The following is a 24,142-nucleotide window of genomic DNA, read 5'->3' as shown; positions in this document are numbered from 1 at the left end:
CTACGTAGCTGAAATTAATGGATAAACAGTTGAAACAGTTAGCTAACACTTATGGATAAACGTTTAAGTAAATAGCAGTGTTGATGAAGGGGTATTTGACATCATCTGTCAGGGCTGTGGGGGTTATCTGACAAAAAAGATCAGGAACCACTGTCCTGGAGCATCTTTCAATAAATATTATTTATTAATTTACTATAAACTGTTATTAAGATGAAAGCTTGGCTTGTGTGTGCTTACATGAAAATCTCCGCTACCTGTGCGCTTAATTTTTTATCGTGACAACATTTATCTCAGGTGTTATTTGAAGGCTACTACCACCCACTGTTGAAGTGCTGTTGAAGGCCACAGTGTAAGGGACAGTGCCCCCCAGACAGGCCTCTCTGTGTTTGTCTTGCTGCTGAGTTCCTGCCAGTGTCCCTCGCTAATGAATGGACATTTAATGATCTGAGAGGGCCATTCAATTGAGTGGAAAATGTGCAGGTCTGTAGCATCGCTCTTGCTCGCTCTCCCTCTCTTTCTGTGCTCCACTTGTCGTGGGAAAGAAAGGGTCCGCCTCTGTATTCACACACACAGTGGAGAGGAGAGGAGTAGATTCACATACCAGCTCGAGAGGAGGCTGAACACACACACACACACATACAGCATGCATGGCCTAGGAAGTTTTTCACACACTTCAGCAGGGACGTGCTCAGACATTTTGAGGGGAGGTGGCTAATTTTTATGAAAGGACACCCCCACACTCATGCCTCTTCCTGATGTTGGCACCCTGTATGTGTTCCTAATGTGTATCCGCCAACAGTGCAACTACATGCAAAAGGATGGTATTTAAATGTAATTCATTGTCATATGTGTCTTCATTTTTAAGATTATATTTTCAATGATGTCACAAGACCACAAAAGAAGAAAACAGGACTTATCTAAAGATGTGTGTTTGTGTGTTTCTTGTTTTCGTCAAGGTAGGTACTGAAGGATGAGGAAAAGTCTACTTACCAGCTAAATAAGTACTATTTGACCTGAATAAGTTAAAATATAGGCCTAGCTATCTTTAGCCCATTGATTTCTTTTGTAACACTCCTCTGCCACTCTGAATTGAACTGAATTAGCATTCACTGTGGTGTGACAAGCAGACAACCACCAGCACAGAGAATCACGGCTCCATTAGCGTTAATTTTTGAGTTTCATCTTAGCTTTGGGAAATCATCTGCATTTACTGAAAGAAACACAAAAAAGGAACACATCACAAGTAACTGCAGTCAGTACAGAGTCTTGGCCGAGTCTTCTCTTTAAAGTATCTCAGTAAAGAAATGCCATTAAAACATAATCTCCGAATCTTCACTAGGGGCTGTATTTACAAAGAATTTTATCTTACCATCTTATTGTTATAGCCTATAGCCACCAGAGTTTCCGCTTAAGACTTATTCATAAAGCTGCTGGAAACAATTTTTACTAAAGGCACTGAGAGAAATCCTAATATAAGAGAAAGGGTGGGGTTGACACATACTGCTACACTGGATAATGTATTTTTAACAAGGATGAAGGTTGACAGACACTACTTTTCAATGCCATTTCAACTAAAGCATCTTTTGAAATCAGAGTATTCTGCATTTACAGTGTACACAACTATTATCTACTGCTTCTTCATCACAAATCACCTGAACACACAGACTGTATATTTACATCCTCGTACATTTATTAATATTACAGCAGCTCCACCACCAATCACATCTGAATCATCTGCCAATCTCAGCACACTCACAATAAACAAAGAACATGGACCACAGACTTGGCTGTTGAAAACCAACACATATGTGTTCAATATAAGCCCATCCTTTTATGTTCTAACATTTATTTGCAGGTCATACGAGCCCAGTCGTAAACAAAATGGCACCATGTGGTTACAGAGGATCCACTCCAAACAGCCGATCAAAAGACTAAAGGAAAAAGAAATCCTGTGGGTGTTTATAAGAGGTCTCCTGTCATCCCCAGAGAAACTTGCAGGGGTTGGGCAACCAGACGGCCTATATGTTGCACACACAAGAAGGAGGTTTTATGAGGAGCATTGTAAATCATAGCAACTCACTTTACCGCATGAGGGGGGATGAGCAGTGTGGGAGCAAGCTAGGGTTGTGTTTGCTGGTCAGATTCACTGCAGTAACCTTCCAGATTGTGTCATTATTCAATGGTCTGTCCACCAGATTACATTAGGCTTGGTCACAGCACCATGCATCAGATTTACTGCCCTATATATTCACCTATTATGCAGGGTGAAGAATAGAGGGGCTGTTAACAATTGGATTAAGTGAATGTAGATAGGAATATAATTATCCAGCTTGTCAATGTGACTTTCAGAGACAATTGTAAGCCAATTTTCCCCTGTCATTTCATGATATGGTAAGGTAAGAGAGTCGTGTTAATTAGAATAAAGTGTAGCCATATATGTGTTTGTGTGTGTGTGTGTTTGTGTGTGTGTGTTTCTGCTGTGTACCCATAAAGGTAATGCAGCACTTACCGAAAGCTTGTACTGTTTAGGTCCCAGAGACAGATAACGGCTCCTTTGGTAAACATTGCAGACAAGTGATGGTGTGTGCTTCACAGGGTTGTTAAGTATCAAGTTGTGAGTTAATGTGTCCCTTAGGAGGAGGGGAAAATCTTGACCAAGGTGAAACGCTCTCCTGACCTTTTTGAGTCCATGCAACAGTGAGTCCTAACAACTAGCATGGTCTGAAGGAAACAAACACAGTGTGAGTCCTGTTATGATTGAGCTCTGGGTAAAGGTCAAGCCGGTGCCACTCCCCAGAGAGATAGCCCCTTCACCCACCCACTCTCTCTCTCTCGCTCTCTTACTGACATATAGCTAAGCCACACTGGATGAATTATGAATATAGAGTATTAAGCATTTTTGTGGTGGTTATTGCTTCTCTATTTTTCAGAGTAAGAACTCATGGCCACGGTTATCAGCCCTCTGGGCGTAGAGCCAGATCAAACCCAGATTCTCCTCGAGCATTTCTTCCTTTACCTGTGACTCCTCTGCACACAATCTACAGTAGTTCATTTCGAACAAAAGTGTATCTACGGGGCAGAGAAAGGAATGCCGCACAGAATGACTCCCTTTTTAATGATTAAACCCTACTTAGAGTGTGCCATTGTACAGCAAGTGTTTTAACTTCATCCCCCCCACCACCCTCCACCCCTCAATAAGTCATTAATCACACATTCCTATCACTGCTAATGCAACATTTCCAGAAAGCCAAGGAAAGGTTTGCAAAGGGCATTCATTTTTATTTTTTGTACATTTCTTTGCTGCCAAAGATTTGTCTCATTGCTTTCGAGTGCTTTAAAACTGGCAAGAGGCTGGAGGGAGGATGAACTACTTAGCTAAAAGTGCACTTTTAGTTATAAATTCCATTAAGAAAATGCATCTCAGGCTCAACATTTTTAAAATGTTCTGATACTGTGAGTTGTTGTACATCATAATCTTTCTGGTATAACACCTGGTGGTTTGAAGCCAAACTACTTCTAAACAGAAAGACAGAGAAATTGTGGAGGGCTTATTGTTATGCCTGCGTATTGTATTTATGACATGAGTTTGTGTAACAGCTGTTTTGTTTCCACAACACAGAGAGAATGCCCCACTGTCTCCCATCGCTCTATCTGTCTGCCTGAAAGCTAAGCTGAAAAACAGGTGCCACTGGACAGTGGGAGAGTGTTCGGAGGCCACGCCTTCCTCCTCAGGCTATACATTCCTACACTTAGCACGAACTGGAGACTTGAAAAGCTATGAGACCCTGTGTGGGTCCCAAACCCCTGCTGTATTTCCTTCCTGCCACGCACACAGGCATACAGTCAAAGAAAATGCACATGTGGATGGTGACATACAGCCCCTGCACTTGTGAACATGCACGCACACACATATGTGTATACTGCACACACGCATACAAACCCTCAATCTTCACACTCCCAATCCCAAATGAACATTTGACAGATTTAACAACCAAAAAAAAGGAAGAGGAAATGCCCAGAAACCCAGAGAAGTCATGAAACACAGTTTTTCCATATTAGATATATAGAGCAAACATATGTGATCCAATAGGGGATGTGATAATGGCAATTCCATCCTGTATCTTGAATCCCAAGATTTGTATAAAAATGTGTTTGTAACTCAGGAAAAACAGATACACTGTTGGTTAGGGTATATATAAGATGATTGAAATAACAAAATTGTCTTTACAGTACACTCCCCACATACCAAAAGTGATTGGTAGATAAGCCAGTGTCAGTTGTTTGCCCACTGATGTGGACATTTGTAAGGAGAGAGTGCACAAATGGATGCAATGCTAATATTATTGTGATCATTTGTGGACTGTCATGTTTTTATACTAACTTTAATCTCATTCAGTGGAAGCAGACGCTGAGAAGAGAACAGTTTATTCAACCAACAGCTTAGCATACAAAACAAATTATTAGATGTTGCTCATGTGTTATTCATAATTTTATTCTAAAATTAGATTTCATCTGTGCCAGACAGTTCAAGTTACAGCAGAAAAATATGGAGTTCATTATCTTTCGTCTCCCCAGGGTGTGCAAACACTCTCTCTCTTCTGCAGTTTAGTACCAGGAAAGGTCTCCACACTCCAATAATATTGCATTGTTATAAAGCTGCATTTTATTTGTGTTACTGTGTGCATTTGCAGCATGTGACTGCATTTATGTGCGCATCTCCCTGTGCTAAATTCCTGGTTTTAGTGGACAGAACTGAGAAGATCATGTTTTATTCCTATGAAAGGTCATCTGAACCCAGCAGGGGTCCTGGATGGAGTTTAAACAGACCACACTGTCTTCCTCCACAGACGATACCACTGCTCAGAACATACTGGCTTCATAGCAACTCCCAGCTCCATGGCAACGGCTGGCTCTGTCATCACTGCGGAGCGAAGACTCAGTGTGAGAGCGTGCTGTGTTTCATATTCAACAAATGTCCTGCTCTGTATGTTCTGTTCGCCCGTCTAGCTAATGTTGATTAATATTCATAGAATTTCAACACAAGGCTGGCATCTAGTCATTTTGAGGCGACTGATGTTTTTATCTGGTTTATTTTCACACTTACAAGGCTGCACTGTGCAGTTCTCACATCACATCTTCAGTCTAACTCACTGCCTGAAGATTTTACACAAAGCCTATTGAGTGAGTGCAGTAACTAGCCAGGGAGATAAGTGTAATGGGACCATTAAGGAGCATACTGTTGCACTCAGTCTTTACATTTGCTCTGCTCAGGCTACAGCGCTCAGCATAGACAGAAGCCAGTCCATTTCTACTATCGCACATTCACATCAGGAACTCCGCATAGCCTCCCACTCACCCACCATCCCATCAGCCTTCAGCACTATTTCAAAGGATGCCTTGAGAGGACTCTGTGGAGCCATTCAGGATATACGACAAACCACAAAGTAGCAGGAAAGTTGAGCGGGAAGATGTTGTAAGTATGTAGGCTTAACCCTCTCAATATGAGGCACAAAGAAAAAACATAGGAATAATGAGAAGAGGGGGATTTTTCTTCTGGGGCAGTATGGTGATGGGGGAGGATGGTGGTGGGTTTGGTGAGAAAAAAAAAAACAGGAAACTGGGAGATAAATTGCAAATTACATTCCATGTGTGTTGTGTGGGCTAAAGCTGGAGGGTTTCAGATCAGAGGTCTCTGGGGGCAGCAGCAACTGCATTTGGGTCTTTGTCCCCATGGTTCATGTAGGCTGGTGTTGGCTTACAGTTGGGCCAGGGTCATACTTTACACATTTAAAGGCTGGGACACATTTTCTCTGCTGTACTGCTGAAAGGGGACTGAAAGTAAACTCACTGCTCTTGTTCAAAAAATTAAAAACTATGGTGTACATGTTTGCTGATTTCATCATTACAAGGCAACCGTCGGTGCAATCACGCACCTAATGGTTTTTGTGCCACTAAAGAAGAAATGCAGTTTGTCAGTATCAGCTGTCCAAAGTGATACTTTTCAGATGTCAAAAGGGTGTGTCTCAGACCCAACGGGGTTAAGGATCAGGTATTCTCCGGCCCTTTCACAAGACACATGGGAATCAATCACATTTTTTTTACTTTAATTTATTCTGGGGTGTTTCTCTAGGAGCAATGCTCTCTCCTTCAGGAACGCTATGATCACACTCGCCCAGTTACACTTTTATAGCTGGAAGCTGCCCAGTACAACCACAGTCTGATCTACCAGCCACTGAGCAGCTCCACTGGAGCAATTGAGGTTAAGGGCCTTGCTCAAGGGCACATGGCACAAAATGCAGGGGGGAAGGTCAGATTTCTCTTCTGTTGTGGTTTGGTTGCTTTAAATTCCTCCGTGCTAATGTCTCTCTCAGGACGTTTGTCTTGTGTGGAGTCAACGCGGTCAAACTGGGTCTTTATTTCCAAGATCTCATGGATCTGTTCAACGTCAGTGCTGTGCTAGATGCATGTCTTGATAAGGCAACAACAGGATGTTGACACTGTATACAATGGCATGTTGTGCACTCACCATTGAAAACTGTTCACTTAGTAGATAATATGAAAATGCAAACACAAAGTTTAAGCCTGGTTTAACTGTGTGTGTGAAAAGGTGTGGGTCATTCCAAATGTACAGGCCAGGTTTGTCAAATTTAGGAACATTTTTTGTTCCCCTTATAGAGTGACAGACAGAGACATGTCCTCCAACAAAGATTATGAGGCAGGTTTGTAACTACAATCTGTGGAATGCATCTTAACCTCCTGAATGCAGTGTTTTTCACTCTTTTGTTACATGCATACTTTCCTGCAATCAAAAGGAATGTTATAAATGGTTTCTATGTTATATCTAGTTATATATGGTTTTACTATTTGACACAGAGCATGCACACAAATAGGGAACTTTGAACAACACAGTTGTCCATATCAAAATAGTAAAACCTGAGCCGAACGTACTAAATACTAAAGGCGATGTTTCTTGAAGTACACAGAAAAGAAACTTTTGCAGGCAGCCTGTGGAATGTGCTCAGTGAACTACAATCTCCATAGGGCCTTATTTCACTGAGAACAGAGGAGAGATTACCTCTGGGTGAGAGAAACTCCTCGAGCGTGAGGAGATGCAGAGTGGGAACTCAGCTCATCAATTAGAGGGGGTCAGCAATGCCAGATTTTAGCCAGGAGTCAGCCAATAAAGCAGACATGATGAAAGATCGCACATTGCTGTGGAGATACAAGCAAATGGGGAGGACAAGGAGCTGCAGTTGGTCTCTCGACACCAGGGGTTCCAAAGACAGACAGAAAAAAAAAGGAGTGGGTGCGGAGGGAGGGATTCAAGGAAAGTAAAGGATACTTAAAAAAGCTCTGGCTTGTTCCATGAACTCTCTAAGGGGATTAAGGGTTTAATGAACTGCCTATTGGAGGCCAGGAGTTTGAGCGATAGGCAGTGGAGTAGGGCAGAGAGTGGCTGTCACAAGAGAGCTCATGTGAAGGCGGGCCATGCGTCTATTAGTGGGCTTGGAAGAAGCCTGACCCTCATAATATAGTCCCTCCAACCATCCAAACATCCTGCACTGAGCTAATTCAACTGAGACACTGATAATTTAGTTTAAAATAATTTTTGTGCCTCTTAAATTGGTGATAAGTGCAAAAAAGTTGAGCTTAATATTTCTGATTAACAGAAACACTGATAAAATTTTGTCTGTTGTGATTTTAATATGCTCATAAAAGGAAACTATTAAATGTAATTTATCAGTGAGCTCAATTAATTGGGAATACATTTGGATTCAAATCAGAAAGGTGTAGGAAAAGGATTTCAACTTCAATTAAGAATGTCAGGTTTGTGAAATATTGCTGAGGGTAATATTAAAACACAATAAAGTTTGAAGATTTCACAAAAGCATACATTAAAAAGACCACAGGTATTGTAGGGACATTATATCCATCAATATAGACCTATAGAGAGAAACTTAATATAGCACAACAAACTGTACATGCTGGTTGGAGAGCAGATAGTCACCTGTTTTTCATTCCACTGGTGACATTTTAATGCATAACAATAAATTCATTGAATCTTTTAATTAAAAGCCACAGCCTAATGTTTTCAGCATGTTGTTCAGAAAAAAGTGTTTTTTTTTTCAACTTGTTGCTCTCCAAGAGACACAACAGTTGTGAAGCAGAGTGTTGTGCGTGTGGGGGACAGAAACCGAGACAGGGAGGAAAAGGGAGTGAGAGACAGGGGTTTCACACGGCTAACCACACTACATTGTGTGAATGCACTTGTTTCAAATGGGTGTGGAGGGGAGAGGAAGGAAAGGAGAGCAGGGGAGGGCAGCAGAGAGAAAGAGGCAGAGGCGGGCAAACACCCACACCTAAGCAGTAAGGCTCAGAGTGCGAGGGGAGGACAGGCGGCTCTCGATGGGGAGGTATCTGTGAAGCGCAGCCTACCTGTTGGACCTCATTACGGGAGACTGCCGCTCCGGACCCACGCCGATCGTGGATCTGAGGGAAGGCCACTGCACTTTGTGAGGGATGAACAGCCCAAAAATGTCTCCAAGACTATTGCTCTGCGCTGTGCTGGCTGTGTACCACGGGACGCAAACCTGCAGTGGATTTAATATAGATGAACGCTTTCCTGTGATCAAAGAGGGGAAAACCAAAGGGAGCTTCTTTGGATTCTCAGTAGCAATGCATGAACAGACGGAGGGATCCAGACAATATCTGTAAGTTGTCATCTGTGCGTGTCCTAGAAAATGCTCCACTTCTGTCTCAATTCAAATTATGTCCGCATTCAAACTACGCACCTGCTTTAGCCCGGTAGGCAGAACTAAAAACTACCATTTTATCTGCCTCGTAGAAGCTTATTGTGGCCGTTTCGTGCCTACTGGTGCGCAAACCACGAGACGAAGTCTACAGTATGCTGTGTTTAAAAAAAACACCTGCCGCCCGTTTATAAACTGAGCTTTACGCACTTGTTAAACGAGTCTTTTTCTACACGTTAAGCAGTTCACCTCAAGTAAACCATTGCTGTAAATCTCTGCAGATTTATTTAGTGTACCTCCAGAGCCAGTTATTCCATTAAAAATGTCTCGAACAGGTTTTCTGTGCAGTATTTGTGCTCCTTCTGATAGTAAAAGAAGGTTAAATGCAAATCTTGCAGCTGGACGTGCGGAAGTTGTTACCTGGGTCATTATAAAAGAAAGAAAAAAGTGTGTCGTGCATAGCATGTGTGAAAGCAGCCACATAAGAGGTTAAATAAGCATCTGAGCTATTTAAGATGTTGCAGTTTTACGTGGGTTTCTCTTAACTTTCCATACAAATTCTCATTTCGATTTTTTTTTTTTTTTTTTTTTTTTTTTTTTTTCGCTTTTTCTGGCTGCATATGTCGTCCAAAACCACCATCAGTCTTTCAATCACTGCTGTGTCACTGCAGCAAACATCCCCCAAACTTGACTCAATCCAGTGATTAAAAAAATGCATAAATAATAAGATATGTCGTCATTCCTGTTACATGCTTTGAGAGGAACTTATGTAGCTGGAGGTGAAACAGCTGGGCCAGGTGAACTGTACAGCTTGGTGCTTGTCAGTGCTGTGGAGTTCAGTATACAAGAACATGTGTCTTTTGATGTCAGCATGTGAAATAATAATCATTAATAATGTAGAAAAGGGTATTTCATATCAGTCTAATGGGTTTCCATATTTGTCCTTTTTGTGCATTGTTCCTTCATTATGGGCTGTACAGAAAGCTGCTGCTCTACTTTCGTTCAACCTATCCTCAGGCTATTGCATTCAGCTTAAACAGAAGTGGGTTTGTGTTTCGCAATAAAGGTGTCCATTAGCCTAGAACACTTGTAGGTTGTTATTACCAAGGCATATGTGCTCATGTGGAGTTAACAGTGTTTGGGAGGATTTACATAAAAGTAAACGCTTTTGTTTCAGGAATAATTTATGTTCAAGGACAAGAATGTGTGTGACACATCTTTCCTGTCCTTCCTATATAGCGTCTTTGATGAAAGATCCTCAAACTTTATCATTGTTTAGTGTAGGATTTCCCTTGGCCAATTACAGTGGCCCCCTTCATCCTTCCGCATCCATGATCACACAGTGTGTTCATAACTCGCTGTTATACGTGTCCTCGTTCTGCTTTGAAGAGTAACGCAGGAAGAAAATTGCAAACCAGGGCCCACTTCCTCTGTGTTGTTATCACTGAAGTGAGCCTGAATGTAAGGTTTTATCAGCCTAATCTCTGCCAAGTGGCAGATACATGATCAATGTGCCATCTTGGCCGGATCCCCAAAGGGATGGAGTCAACGTCCACAGACTGCAACCCAAGAAGGGGACCACATGGCAGTGGTAATGAGAATGGAAGTCTGTAGGGACAAGGAGGCTCTGAGAAGACTTATCAGTCTGCTGCAAGCTGAGAGGTTTAAGCAAATTTGTGGTCAGTTCTCATGAGCTGACTGATTTGCAAAAGATCCACTTTTACAATACCTAAAACATGTCAAGGTCAATAAACTCAGCATGAGAAGGGTGAGGTGGTGTGGAGGTTGAAGTCAGGGCAAGCTCTTTTATCTTTTCAATTGGTAATTATGGATGCATTTTAGGACCAAATGCTGCACACATGCCTCTGGACCAGGCTTAAATTTGAATAAATATTAGAGATCACCCTTCTTCCTTCTTAATTAGTTGCATCCTCTTGTGAAAAAACATCAGGTGAAATTAATTGACAGCAATAGTAGAAGTAATAAGAAAATATTTTCAGTACATTTTAAGTTGTCGTCTTAGAGGCTCAACATCAGCAAAGCATTTTAGGGCAGTAAATGACGCTAATTATGTCGGTAACTGAAAACATAGTGGATGTTGGATTTGCTCGATTCGCTTGGCTCAGGATGTGTTTTGATACAACATATTGCTTGTGGTCTAGTTCTGAATTTGACAAAGTGAAAGTTCAAAAAGTCAAAATGAACTGTGACACTTTGATATGCAGTGTGAATGTGGCCTGTGACTCAAAAGGTGAGTGTTAACCGACCCACCTGCCCACCTGCAATCAGATTGTTTCCCTTTCAGTTTTAAGAAAAAGATTCCCTGCTCATTATGAGTTCTCATTATTGTTTTGGAAAGTGTAATATGTTTATTTCTTCCAATGGTATCTCCTGTTTCACCAGTGTCCTCTCTAACAGCCTAATAATTTTATTTGTGATTCACAGGGCCAACAATATCCACTGAAATCAGTGTTCCAGCCCTGAGAACCTCTGTGATTCTGTAAAGACACATAAGAATGTGCTGATGGTGTCTCCCATGTTTGAGTTGGGCTGGTTTTACAGTCCTGTCTGTTTCCTCTGTGTTGTCTGGTTTGTTTTGTGGCCCCAGATCTGTCTCACTTCACCACAGGACTGTTGGTTGCATTTTTCCTTCTTATTGGAGGCAGCTTGAGTGTGAATATTTGAAAAATGCAAGCATATAAAACCAGTCGTGACATGTATAACGATTAAAGTGGGCATTCTTTGTGCATGCATGAGTCAGACAGAGTCCAAGATATAAGTCAAGACAGAGGGTTTCCACTCCCAGTTCTGCAATAAAGATTTTTCCTTAACTTCTTAAGATGCAGCTCATTATCCAATTAGTCTGAATCTAGCAGTGTATCTTGGCTCAGCTGAAGCAATTTAAAAATGTATTTTGAATTTAGGGGTGGGGGATTGTGACCAATTAGTAGACTTATATTGCTTGTTGCTGGGGAAGGGCTGCACCTGAATAATCTAAAAGCTACCTGAGGCCAATTTGTCCACTCCCCCCTTTGAGAGCTGTTTTGTTCTCTGTTGTAGCAGGGAGGAGGGACTGGGCAGTCAGCTGGCCACCTATTGGCTCTTCCAGTCCCTTGACCCCATGGTATGCCTGGAATGTATTACCCTTCTCTGCACAGTCACAACCTGCCAGGTTTCAGGTTGAGACAAGACAGGAGTGAGAATGGTGATCTGTGGACTATTTAAGAACACAGAGAAAAATTTAAAATCATTCCCTTCTCCAGCAGACAAGGATTCCTTCATTTTACAGTCGAGACCCTCTGTGACCTGAGAAGAAGAATTTAATTCCTCTGACTGATGAATATTTAATCAGAGTTGAAGTGCCTTTGCCTTTTCCAGCTCATCTCTGTCTGACTGCAGCAGCCCGAGGCCATGAAAGTCAGCCATTTAATTTGACGGGGGCTTCCCCTATCTGCTGTGAGGTGCAGATTAGACAGGTCGATCTGCTGTAAGGTTTATAGGCGCAAACAGTCTGATGTTTAGTTCGAACATGTACACGAACATGTTTTGCTTTTCTTCAAACCTCCCGCAGTTTGACAGGATTAAACATTTAATTTATTATTTTTTTTCTTTTGCAAAGTTAAAGGGTAGGTTCACAATTTTTCAAGTCTGTCTGAAAGCAACAGTCAGGTGCCCAAATGAACACTGAAACAGGGTTTGCTTGCTGCAATCATCCCTACATGTTCATACTGACCGTTTGAAGATCCCCTCGAAATTACAATGTAAGTGACAAAGTGACACAGCCCTCGTTTTGAGCAAAAATGTACTTAAAAGTTTATCTTAAGATAATATGAAGCTTCAGCCGCCTGAGATAGTCAATAAAGTGGATATCTTCTACAGTGTTTTCCTGTTCAGCTGTTCAGTTTTCCTGTTGCAGTGGAATGAACAACAAAAAGAGAAGAGAATTAGGCACTAAAAAGACACCTTGAAACTTGTTATAAAATGTTGACTTTATATGACTCATTTGGATGACTCATATTATCTTCCAATAAACTTTTAAATACATTTTTGCATGTATGGAGGGATGTGGATTTTGTCCCCCATCACCTACATTGAAAGTGCATTATGAGGGGATCTCTTAATGAACAGGAGGAATGATTACAGCAAGAAAAACATGTGTCAGTGTTCATTTGGGCTCCTGACTGTTGTTTTAGGACAGACAGAAAAATAGTGAATCTATCCTTTAATGTAACACAGCAGGTGAGGATGCTGTTTGGTACAGAGTCTTTTGAATAGTCATCTTCTAGTATTAAATTTCAGTTTTAGTTAGTTGGATATTTTGCTGCTTTAGTGTGGTAGTGATCTGCTTGAATCTCAGTTACAATGGATTCCTATGGCATTCATGTGCAAGAACATTATTGTGTCTGTGAGCAGTACTGTGACGGAACATACACAGCGTAGACAACACATGAGGACTGCACCGCTGTTTGTGTTGCTGCTTTCAACACACAGCGACTAAGTTTAATACTCAAAAGGTAGAGTATCACATTAACTGAATGACCTAATGTGTTATATGCCGTGCCGTAGCACAGGCTAATGTAAATGATGCAGGTGGGTATGTGTAACTTGGCGGTGGTCCAACATTCCTCATCATACTTTAGAAATGCTAGTGGTCTCTGTCTCTGCAGTAGGTCTATCAGAGCTCTACTGTCATGCCACAGTGAAACACTTTCAGATAACAATCCTGTGTTGTTCATTAGACCCTCATATATGTATACAAGGAGAGCCAGCCGGAAGTTACTGATGTGTCCCTTTGAAAAGAAAGTTTTCCCTATGTCACTCATGCAGCTCTGTCTGTTTCCCCAGAGATGCTGAAAATGCTGAAAAGCATCAAATGTGAAAAATCTTTTTGTCTTTCATCACCAATGCTTACTCTTTTGCCAAGCTCCATGGAATACTGTATATTTAAAGGATAATGCTGGCAACAAGTCTCATGTCAAACCAACAATGAATTGATCCTACTTATGAGTATTGTGTGTGTAGCCAAAGTCTAATATCTGTTATTCCTCTTCGCTGTCGTCCTCTATTGCTGTCCAAAAACTATTAAAAACACATCAGTGAGCAGTTGGACTGGGTGACATGCTCCTTTGCCACAAAGAATTTATAAATAGCAAGCTGAAAGAAAATTTAGAGGCCACTGTTAACAAGTGTAGGTTAGAATCGGATCGGATTGAGGCATTACAAAAAGTTTTATGACACTCCCTTCTAATTTATTGTAATCCAAGCCGACCCACTGCACCTGTAAACGTTGGTGCAAGTGCAAGTTTGTCCATAGTGACTGGCTCTAATCTCCATGGTATTTATTGCCTGTGTCCAATCAGTTGGTAATGGCATGAGTTGCATTTTGTGTAGGAGCCGAATGAATGACGGCTTCTAATAACATGTTGAAATGGATCCCAGCGGGACCTCGGGCCTCCTGCTAATCTCCACAGAGGAGATTCTCTCTGGTGGGGCTTTCATTGGAAATACCTGCAGTGAAGACTGTTTCTATCCCTAACAAAACTGTAAGAGATCCCTTTTTTCTCCTGTGGTTGTACAAATGCACTGAAACAGCATGGAAATGAAGCTCCTGTAGCTGGTCTCTGGGCTAATGATGGCTGCCTGTGGCTAGAAAAACTATATGCTTCAATACCTTTCGTGCCATTTTTCATCTTTGAAGGGGAAATAATCCTGAAGTATTGGTTTACAACTGGTATGTGTGTGTGGAAGTCAATGTATGTGGTGATTTGGGGTATGTGCTTAACAACACCTACCCCTGTAACAGTATATTATATAGTTTATTGATAAATGACAAAAAGTAAAATTCATACATCATTCATAGATGAAGACAAAATATCTGTCTCAGTGGTCTTTACTGGAGGTTTTCCAGGCCACAACAGGTCAGAACAGATGTTTCATGCACACACCTGTGCTGCTTTTTTGTAAGCTGAGTAATATTTCAGTAACTTGGCACTAACCAGACATGCTAACATTGTTGCTGTCAGCACCATTGTAACTGTGAGGTCGTCCATCTGTAATCCCCCCACCACTATTCCATCCTCAACATACAGCAGGGGTCAAAATGTTAATGGAAATACTGTTATTGATACTGCAAGACTCTTGTGAGTTCTGCTATGTCTGCATGGTATGAGTCTGTGGCATGGATGTGAACTGGTGTGGTGTTGGGGTCACTGAGAAACATGTGTCCAGGCTCAGTCCAGCTGTGTGTGTGTGTGTGTGTGTGTGTGTGTGTGTATTTCTGTTTGTATGCGTACCTTTATGTTTATTTCTCCCTGCCAGTTTGCTAGATAGCATGTTTGTATGTGTTTTATCATGTGTTGGAGTGCTGCGCTGTCCGCTTTTGCAGCAGTTGGGGAGCCGCGGTTACCCCCTGACATCATTCATCTAACAACAGCAGACACTGGGTGGGCATAGTTAGCAGAGCAACCTACAGACATAAGCCAAAATAACATTGTCCTTGTCAGACATGGTTTTACTTGTTGCTAATGAAAAGTGAGTTAGTTTATTATCAGGGGATGACCTGCCATGTTTAATTTGTCACACAGGGTCTAAATGAGTTTGCTCTCCTGTTACTGTTTCACCAATGGCAGATGGTGGTCTTCAAACAGGATGTTTGTCCAGCTGAGATAACCTGTCAGACTGGTGTGTGTGTGTGTATGTCTGTGAGGAACACAGGTGCCGACTGATTTTATATCATCGGACACTATTTGATTGTCCTGCACCATTTCCTCTTTTGATCAACGTTGTATATACATGGAATTTCATTTCAGTCAAATGTTTCCCCCTCGTGGTTAAATTTCCATTAATGGCAATTACGTCTGTGTTTCATATCCACTTTTGTTCATGCCGCTATGTGTCATGCTTCTTTATTCTGTTTAAAGCAGCTACAGTGTGAAAATCTTACATGACCAAAAGCAGCCTCAGAAGACTTGACCCAGGTGAGAGGTCAAACAAGCTCACTTGCTCTTAGCTCTGAACTTCAGAGGCATACAGTGAGCTCAGTGAAACACACCTGAAAAACTCACTGAAAAAAACACTTTAAGGCTTTCAGAAACAGGATTGATTTAAAAAAAGAGATGAAAATGTAGAAGCAGTCTAGTGGACTGCTGTTTTTGTGAGAATACAGTTTAAGCACAAACTCAGTGTGCACATTGTTCAATAGGTGCGCCCACAGTTCACCACTAACTTCCTTCACTATGAGCTCATTTGGTTTGTTAATAATTTACCCTCTTCGACGGTTATACTGAGGAAGTTGTCTTTATTATATATAGCATTATATTGGGGTCTCTTTCCTGTTGTAGGACTGTAAGTCGAGAGTGTAGATCATTTCATGTGCTGCTGCTGGTTGTAAAAATTCATTTTTTTGTGGTTGGATTTTGTTGTTCGGGCTGTACAATAATTCCATGTTATTGTTTATCAACTTTCATTGAAATCATATTGTGGTGAAGATATTATCGTGTAATCATCCTAAACATTTCGTTTTTCCAAATCTGTATGTAAAACCATGCAAATTTTGTTCTTGTTTGACATGAATGAAAAGTTTGGTTTCATGTAATGCATAAAAGTGGAACACAGTTAAATTTGATCATTTTATTTATATGATTTTCACATACTGTATATTTGCCATATGTCATGATACATATCAGAGGTGCAACAATTTGTTGATTAATCGATTAGTTGATTATCATTTAATCACCACCAATTAATCACCAACTATTTTGATAGCAGATTCATTGTTTTGAGTAATTTTTTAAGAAGAAAATATCCAAATTTTCTGATTCCAGCTTCTCAAGTGTGAATATTTTCTGGTTTCTTTAGTCCTCTATGATAGTAAACTGAATATCTTTGGGTTGTGGACTGTTGGTCTGAACAAAACAAGACATTTGAGGATGTCATCTTGGACCCTGGGAAACAGTGATTAACATTTTTCACCATTGTCTTACATTTTATGGACCAAACAACTAATCAATTAATCAAGAAAATAATCAACAGATTAATTGATAATGAAGATTGTTAGATGCAGTGCTAATATATATTAGTATTGGAAAATATCCTTATTAATATTATGACAATGATTCACACCATATTGCCCAGCCCTTAGAAAATTAGAAAGTCTTGAGTAGCACAGGTGCTCTGGATGCAGGTCTATGTGACCAGTTCTACTTGTGGCAGGTTGATCTATCACTGTTTGTCCAGAGTTGATTCAGTGTTGAATAGTGTAATAGCAACTTGCGTGTTCACACCCACCTACTGCTTTGTGGAGGTGTTTCCTGAAAGTACAAAGAACTGGATTTATTCAACCACTATTGTAATACAGTGAAAGCACTGTGGGTGCAAAACAGTTACAGAAAGAAACAAAGGCACTCACAACATGACCTTATGTTGCCTTACCGTCAGCACAGCAATAGCAGACCACACTGTATCAACCATCGTCTCCTTTTTCAGTAAAGTCATTACATCATTATAAGAGCATAAAAAGATCTCATCCCTGGTCTCGTCTTGTCCTCATGCTTAATTCAATCTGCAAATTGAGTCGCAATCCATTCAATATTATCTCCATTTATTTGCTTAGTGGGTCTAAGTGGCGATGTTTCCCTGGAATCAATATGAGTGGCCTGTATTGCAATAGCTTAATACCATCCTGAAAAAATATTGAGGATGTAGTAAAAGTGTGTGTATTTGTTTATCTGTGTATGTCAGTTAAATGGATTTAGGATTAGGGGTGAAGATTAATAGCATTTTGTGCGCCTGTTCTTTGCCTGTACTTGTTTGGTAATATGGTGAACCGTCATGTGGTGCAGTGAGAGGAGATGTGCGTATGGGGAGTGTCAATGGAAAAAACCATGTTTGACTGTGTTTTGTGTTATCTTCGACCCGGTCAAGTGTATTGTCCTGTAACATATCATCATCTCCAGAATTGCAGTTCCTTTTATGTTTTGCTCATTTGTTTCACTTTTATTCCTCAACAAGCAGACATATCTTCAACCTCACGAACATACTGTACATCATCCACAACAGCTTGGCCATATAAAGGCCTCCCCTTTCAACTGATTGATTCCCTGTACAGCCTTTTAAAGGCAGTAGGTGAACATTCTGTCTTTAATTTTAGCGGTGCACTTTGTCAAAATGTGAACACATTCTCCACTTCCATTTGTTACCTTGATTAAATCCTGAACAGTTATATCGCAGTTACATTGCAGTATTTTAAGTCTCCATTTTATTGCTGTGAAAATCACAAAGAGTGTTTGGTAACATCATTGGAACACATTGGACACACACAGTTCAGGCATTTCTATGAAAAATTTTAAAACCTTTATCTCTTTTTCACATTAGTGAACCTGCTCGGGATTGTCCTTTTCCATCAAACCTCTCTGTGTATCCTCATCCAACAACACCTTGTTACCAGGGGCAACAGCTACATGCATCTACTTGTTTCCAATGGGTTTGCCTAAACTATAGCCTGAAGCATCACCTTTTTAATTGCAGAAGCGGTAGACCTGTTCTACATGATGCCCTGATGACTCAAGGCTGTTTGTATAACTTTGCTGGTTATAATTCATGGTGTTGTGACTGAAAACAAACATTTGTTGCTCTAAAAGTTCAAGCCCCATGCCTTGATTCTTAAAATTATCATCCATAATATTTGTATACCGTTCCATATAGTATTATAGAAGTGGTGAAGCTGGTAGAAAGATTGCAATAGTGTAATCCCACTTCAAGATCTGGGCGTATTCTTGGGCCCAGACCAGAATTTTCACTGACGCATCAAAAGTGGCAAATTTTAGTTTGGTATTTTGAAAAAGTGTACATCTCTAGATGATATTTCACCATGATAACCCTTCCCAAGCGGTAGCAGACTTCCACCTCTTTCATTCACTTATTTAATACATATACCAGTAATCATCATCACATTATACTGTCATACTAATAGCCATTCTCAAGTATTCATATTCTGATTATTCATCACCATCGTCATTACTATCATCATAGTCAACCAGTTTCACAATAACTTCTATATCCTCCTCCAAGGACAGCCATCTGTGCTGGGGGTCCCTGCATCCAGTCTAACATTAGCATACTTGTAAGAATAAGGTATTTCTCATCCATTTTAATGAGGAGCCCAAATGTCTGGAAATTACCTCTTCATACTCTTCTACTATTTTATTGACATTGTCTGTTGAAAGAGTATAGACAAAATCCTAAACCATGGTTAACGAAGGGTTTAGAAAAAGCTTGTAAAAAGAAAAATGGGCTCTATAGGGAATTTATCAAGCATCAAACAAAGGAGAAGGAGGACAAGTACAAAAAATATAAAAAACAGACTGACATTTATTATGAGATCACAACAAAAAGACTATTATGATCAGTTGTTGCAAAAACATAAAAATAATATTAAGGCTACCTGGAGTAGGCTTAATGACATGGTCAAAAAATGTAGTAAAAAGGATTTTCCAACATATTTTGTAATAAAAAAAGACAATTCAGTTATTGAAAATATAAAGGAAACTGTTAATGGGTTGAATGATTTTGTTGTTAATGTAGGCAAAGGAAATTAACCTTCGTAACACAACAACAATTCAATGTTCCTTGGTGGAGTTTGTGAGAGTGATGTGTTAGAAGTTGTCAGAAAGTTTAAGAATAAAAAATCCACTGACACTATTGTAAGAAGTAATTGACTGTGTCCTCAAGCTGTTTACTTATATATCTAATAAATCCTTTTTAACAGGTATTTTTCCCAATAAAATGAAAATGGCTAAGATGATTCCAATATTCAAAAACATTGGAAATACTTTTTCGAGTTAGGACTAAAAGCCTTCCTGTTTGTATTCAACATTTTTTTAAATTGTAGGAAATTATAATTTAAGAGAGTTTTGTATCTTTGAAACATGTAAAGTGAGAACCAATATAAAACACAGATTTGTTTCAGTTGTTGGAGTCAAAGTATGGAAGGGTCTTAGTGACGAGTTGAAATTGTGTAACCCTCTGCCTTAAAAGATTTAGGATTACAATTTAGAGTAAATTTTCTTCTTTTCTTCTTTTGTACTGCTGATATTCTAGGTTATTTTATGGATTGTATAGGATACGCAAAAATAAGCCTTGGGCTTCAGCCTATTCCAGTCATTGATTGTGTGAATTTTATTTTGTGAAATGGAATGGTGTAAACATGTATGATGACAAATTGTTAAGTTTTGTTCCTTATAACGTATGACCGAAATGAACTATTCATTCATTCATTATTAGAGCAAGATAGTGAACATTATTTATTGTATTTATTTTAAGCATACCCCTGTCACCAGTTGTCCATCCATGTCCTTTTGGCTGTGCTATGTTTGGCTATGACCAGGCAGTGCCTCCAGACTGCTGCCTGGTAATTGGCACGCTGTATATGCAGGTGTAAGAAGTCCCATCCCAAGACGTTCCCAGAGATTTAAAAGACTCTTGCATTGTCCTGTTTCCTTTGATAAGTTTGAGAGCGCTGAGTTTGCCTCATCCTGCAAAAAGATTTACAGTATCTTTATATGCAGGTGTAAGTAGTCCCATCCCAGGATGTTCCCAGGGACTTGAAAGACTCTTGGATTGTCCTGTTTCCTTTGATAAGTTTGAGAGTGCTGAGTTTTCCTCATCCTGCAGAAACACTTAAACACCTACAAGAGCATCACATAGGTCATAGGAGCTGAGCAGGGTTGCTGATGTTGATGCACCTTGTCCAATTCTGAGTGCCACATTTCTGATACAGGTTATCTTCTTACAGTATCCGAGATAAAGGATCATGACATCCGTATCCTCACTCACAATAACTGTGGTTTGATAGCCACTCTGGTATGATTGCATGTAGGAGCATATGGGTATCTGCCGCCACATGGGAAGATTTCAGCTCTTCAAAACATTCCAGTCTTTTCTGCTCAGACAATAGCATGTCTCTCCACAATGAATGTTATCAAGGCTGTTTTGCTGTCTGTATTACTTAACAACTTTCTCCACTGCACAATATTGTGCTCCAGGGCAATGTTCTTCCATTGAGTTCTACTTACTTAACCACAACAGCATCTCTTAGTCTGTTTTCCAGTACACATCGAACACCACATCTATCCGCTTACTGTTTCCTCCTTCATGCAACGCTAGATTCAGCTCAGAACCAGCAATCTCTCCAAAAGTCTTGCCACCACCTTTCAGTTTCTGAACAAGGCTCATTCCATCAATGATGCATGCAGGGTGTTCTCCAATATCTCCAACTGCTGATGCTGATTTCTCTAACTCTCTTGCAAGGGCAGCCTTGTTAGTTTTCCACAATGAGCCATTTGGATTTAAGAGTGCCCAAGGCCATGGACCAAATGGATGAGCCAGGACATCTTTAATGTGAAGATCTCTACTTTGCGAAGCAATGATCTGATTTGCCCAGTTGGTTACAATCTACAACCTCACTGCTAGATGCCACAAAACTCTACACACTGGTCCTTTAATGCTCAGTTGCGAACCCCCCACCCCCCCAAAAAAACGCCATGTTGCTGAAAAAAATACTCATAGAACCTGTTTATATTCTTTATATATATGTTATATTCTATGCGTGTGTAATTTTATATGTGATTCAATTAATTATTACATGTATTGGTACGTAAGATCTTGCCAATAGACTGCACACAAACCTAATGTGCAGATACTGTAGGGCGATAATGGCAAAAACAATTATTGTCCCAAAAGATTAGTAAAGCTACTCATTTGAAATGGTTATCATGTTTCAAAGTACTTATATGGGCCCTACAAACAAACTGGTACCAAAGAGATTTTGCCACCTTGGTGGTACCAAATTCTGGCCTGGCCCATGGACATGCTTGGGTTACATGCTTTACTAGTCTTTACTTCTTGTGTTACACATCATGTATATTCAGTGGTTCCAAAAGGAGTTTTATGCCTGATTGATAAAAACAGGCCCTGAGGTTCTCTAACATTTTTCTTTTTCTATGACTTGAGGGCTACAGCTGCACCTTGTGACAAACAGGTTACTAAGCCTTATCTGGACAGGTGATCCATCACTTGTGTAAGGCTGACACACTCAGTCACACTTGCAGCTAATACTTGAGCATACACTCTAGAAAATACACAGTCAATAAAAAGCTAGAAACAAAAAGTTGCCTCTTTTGCTCTTTATCTTACTCTTATTTCCTTTTTCCATCTTGGTCTCTTTGTTAGCCACATTCTCTCACGTACCCAATTTAAATATTTACCCCTCCTGACATTTAAGGCATGGGCCAGCAGGGTGAAAAGTTGTGTGCCAGTAGTAGACGTACGTCAGGTGTCTCATTGCAGTCCTGTTCAGACTGGGCCCAGATGAAGATGAATTTACTGTAAATGAGGCAGCATTATGCTTCCCTGTAAACACGACTGACTCACCTTGCACATTGTCTCTTCTTGTTAATTTGACAAAAGCCTGTGAGATGGAAAGAAAATGTCATCCAAAAGGGTTTTGTCATATTTAATTACGTTGGTTTTCCAGGTTTCAGTGCGGTTGATTTTATTATGTGTCAGGAGTACTCAGGTTAGATTAATTAACTACAATGTAACTACAAGTGTTGCGGTAATTGTCTTATAGACAGATATCTGTTTATCAAATTGACAAGACCTTGTAGTGTTTTCTCTTTTTTTTACAATCAGCCTTTTTGCCCCCTTGCTTCTCTCTGGATTTCCCCAATTCCCTTCTATCACTCACCCACTTTTTCTAAACCTCTGACCGCTCCTTTAGTCATAGTTCAGTCAGACACCTGGGCGGGCAGTGTTGGTTAAGATGATAAGTTGATCTCTGTTTGTTTATCTAAACATCACTGATATGAATATACAGTAGTTTATCAAACTCCATTCCTGTAAGAGTTTCTTACTCTAGATGTCAAGAATGCAGCCACGCTCACCTTACCTGGGTGTGTTAACCACAGTAAATGTTAGTAATAGCCAGCCGCTCAGATCACTTCTTTGGTAGAAGGGGCAAATTTCAACATGTCCTCAGAGTAGGAATGCAGCTGCTGGCTGCCCCCCACAACCCCTCCCCACCTTCCCAATCCCTCCCCTGAGCCTTTGACAGCCTGTTTATGAGGAGGTGATGAGCAGGAAGGGAGATAGGAGGAGAGTGCACATTGTTGTAGTTGCAACAGGACAGGATATGAGGTGTGTTGTCACGGCTGAGTCAATACCTTGTAACGACAAGTTTTGGTGATGTGTGTGTGGGTGAGGAAGGCTGAAGAATAACTGACATTTGGAGAAAGTTGGTTTTCATGTGCCAATGGTGATTGTAATATTGTGTGATCTAGCTGGCTTGCCCTGCATATGTGAAGTGGAATCTTTCAGTCATTATGATAGCGAGGAGAGTTTATGTTAGGGGTCCTGATTAAATAAAGTACAGTATTACCTTTGGAAGTTACAACATGAAAAGGCTGAAAATAGAACTGCTGACTTTGAAAACTGTGTCTTCACTGTTTGTGAAAGCTGATGGCGTCAATCCACAGTGTTGAATTTCCACAACAAACACAGGTGACCCACGTGTCTCTTCTGAGACAGTCAAACGACAGTGATTATGTTTATGAGACTAGATGAGGCTAGATCAGATCTTTTTGTCTGGTTTGCTGCAACAAGCAGCCAGCCAATGTGGAGCACATGTGATTAGAGCTGGACTCTGTGTACCAGTTCCTCATAATTTTTTCCTTGGTGCGAGCAAAGTTCACACACTGTTTCATAACAGTCTTGCTTATTCCCTGGTTTGACCCCTTTCTTTCTTGCTCTCTCTAAATGATTTATATAATCTCCCATAATGAAGCTTGGTTTTCCCACAAGAACGGCTAACCTTGTAAGTCAGTATTTTGGGCCCTAACAGCTGAAAAACACTTTGGGTGTCCGTGACTTCTGATTTAATGGCCATGGAAGGTCTGTAGAAAGGCAAGCCACTGATGCAGACATATACCATGTACGGTATATACACTCACCCACTTGCTCATGTGGTCAACACTTTCATAGTATGAACACACACATGTACACTCATAATGTAGATCACAAAATGGGCCCCCACACACTCACAGCGGGACTCTGTGGCCCTGAGTCTCCACATATCTGTCAGTCCCAGTAACGTCTACAAACCTCTGTGGAATCTCAGATGCTGTCTGCATTACTGAATGATTACCTGAACCAAGGCCTCTTCTTCCCAGTCTACTGGAAACTGCCGGCCCTGAGAGGCCATCTTGGCCATCTGGTAGCAGAAAGAAGGGATAATTGTACCTTTCTGTTTCAAATGATGCACACATGGCTGCAGGATGTCTGTTTTTCATGCATCAGCGGAAAATATTCGTGCATTGCTTGCTGCTGGTATATTTAAC

The 24,142-nt window shown here is 40.5% G+C and overlaps 1 protein-coding gene across 2 annotated transcripts in view; it reads left to right on the top strand.

The window, feature by feature from the left end:
• The first annotated feature begins 8,324 nt into the window (after window positions 1-8,324).
• The window catches only part of itga3b (integrin, alpha 3b), a 32,469-nt gene continuing 16,651 nt past the window's right edge, over window positions 8,325-24,142 (top strand). The window contains exon 1 of one of the 2 annotated variants that reach the window (XM_067575671.1): window positions 8,325-8,711. In XM_067575671.1, the coding sequence (XP_067431772.1) occupies window positions 8,521-8,711 (191 nt within the window). In that variant the 5' untranslated portion in view covers window positions 8,325-8,520. The remainder of the gene's footprint in view (window positions 8,712-24,142) is intronic. The other variant, XR_010924799.1, reaches the window with a different exon arrangement.

The sequence above is a fragment of the Thunnus thynnus genome, chromosome 20, assembly GCF_963924715.1.
Source record: "Thunnus thynnus chromosome 20, fThuThy2.1, whole genome shotgun sequence".
Lineage (NCBI taxonomy): Eukaryota > Metazoa > Chordata > Actinopteri > Scombriformes > Scombridae > Thunnus > Thunnus thynnus.
Note: the sequence above shows the minus strand (reverse complement) of the source record. Positions and strands in the feature narration are given on the sequence as shown.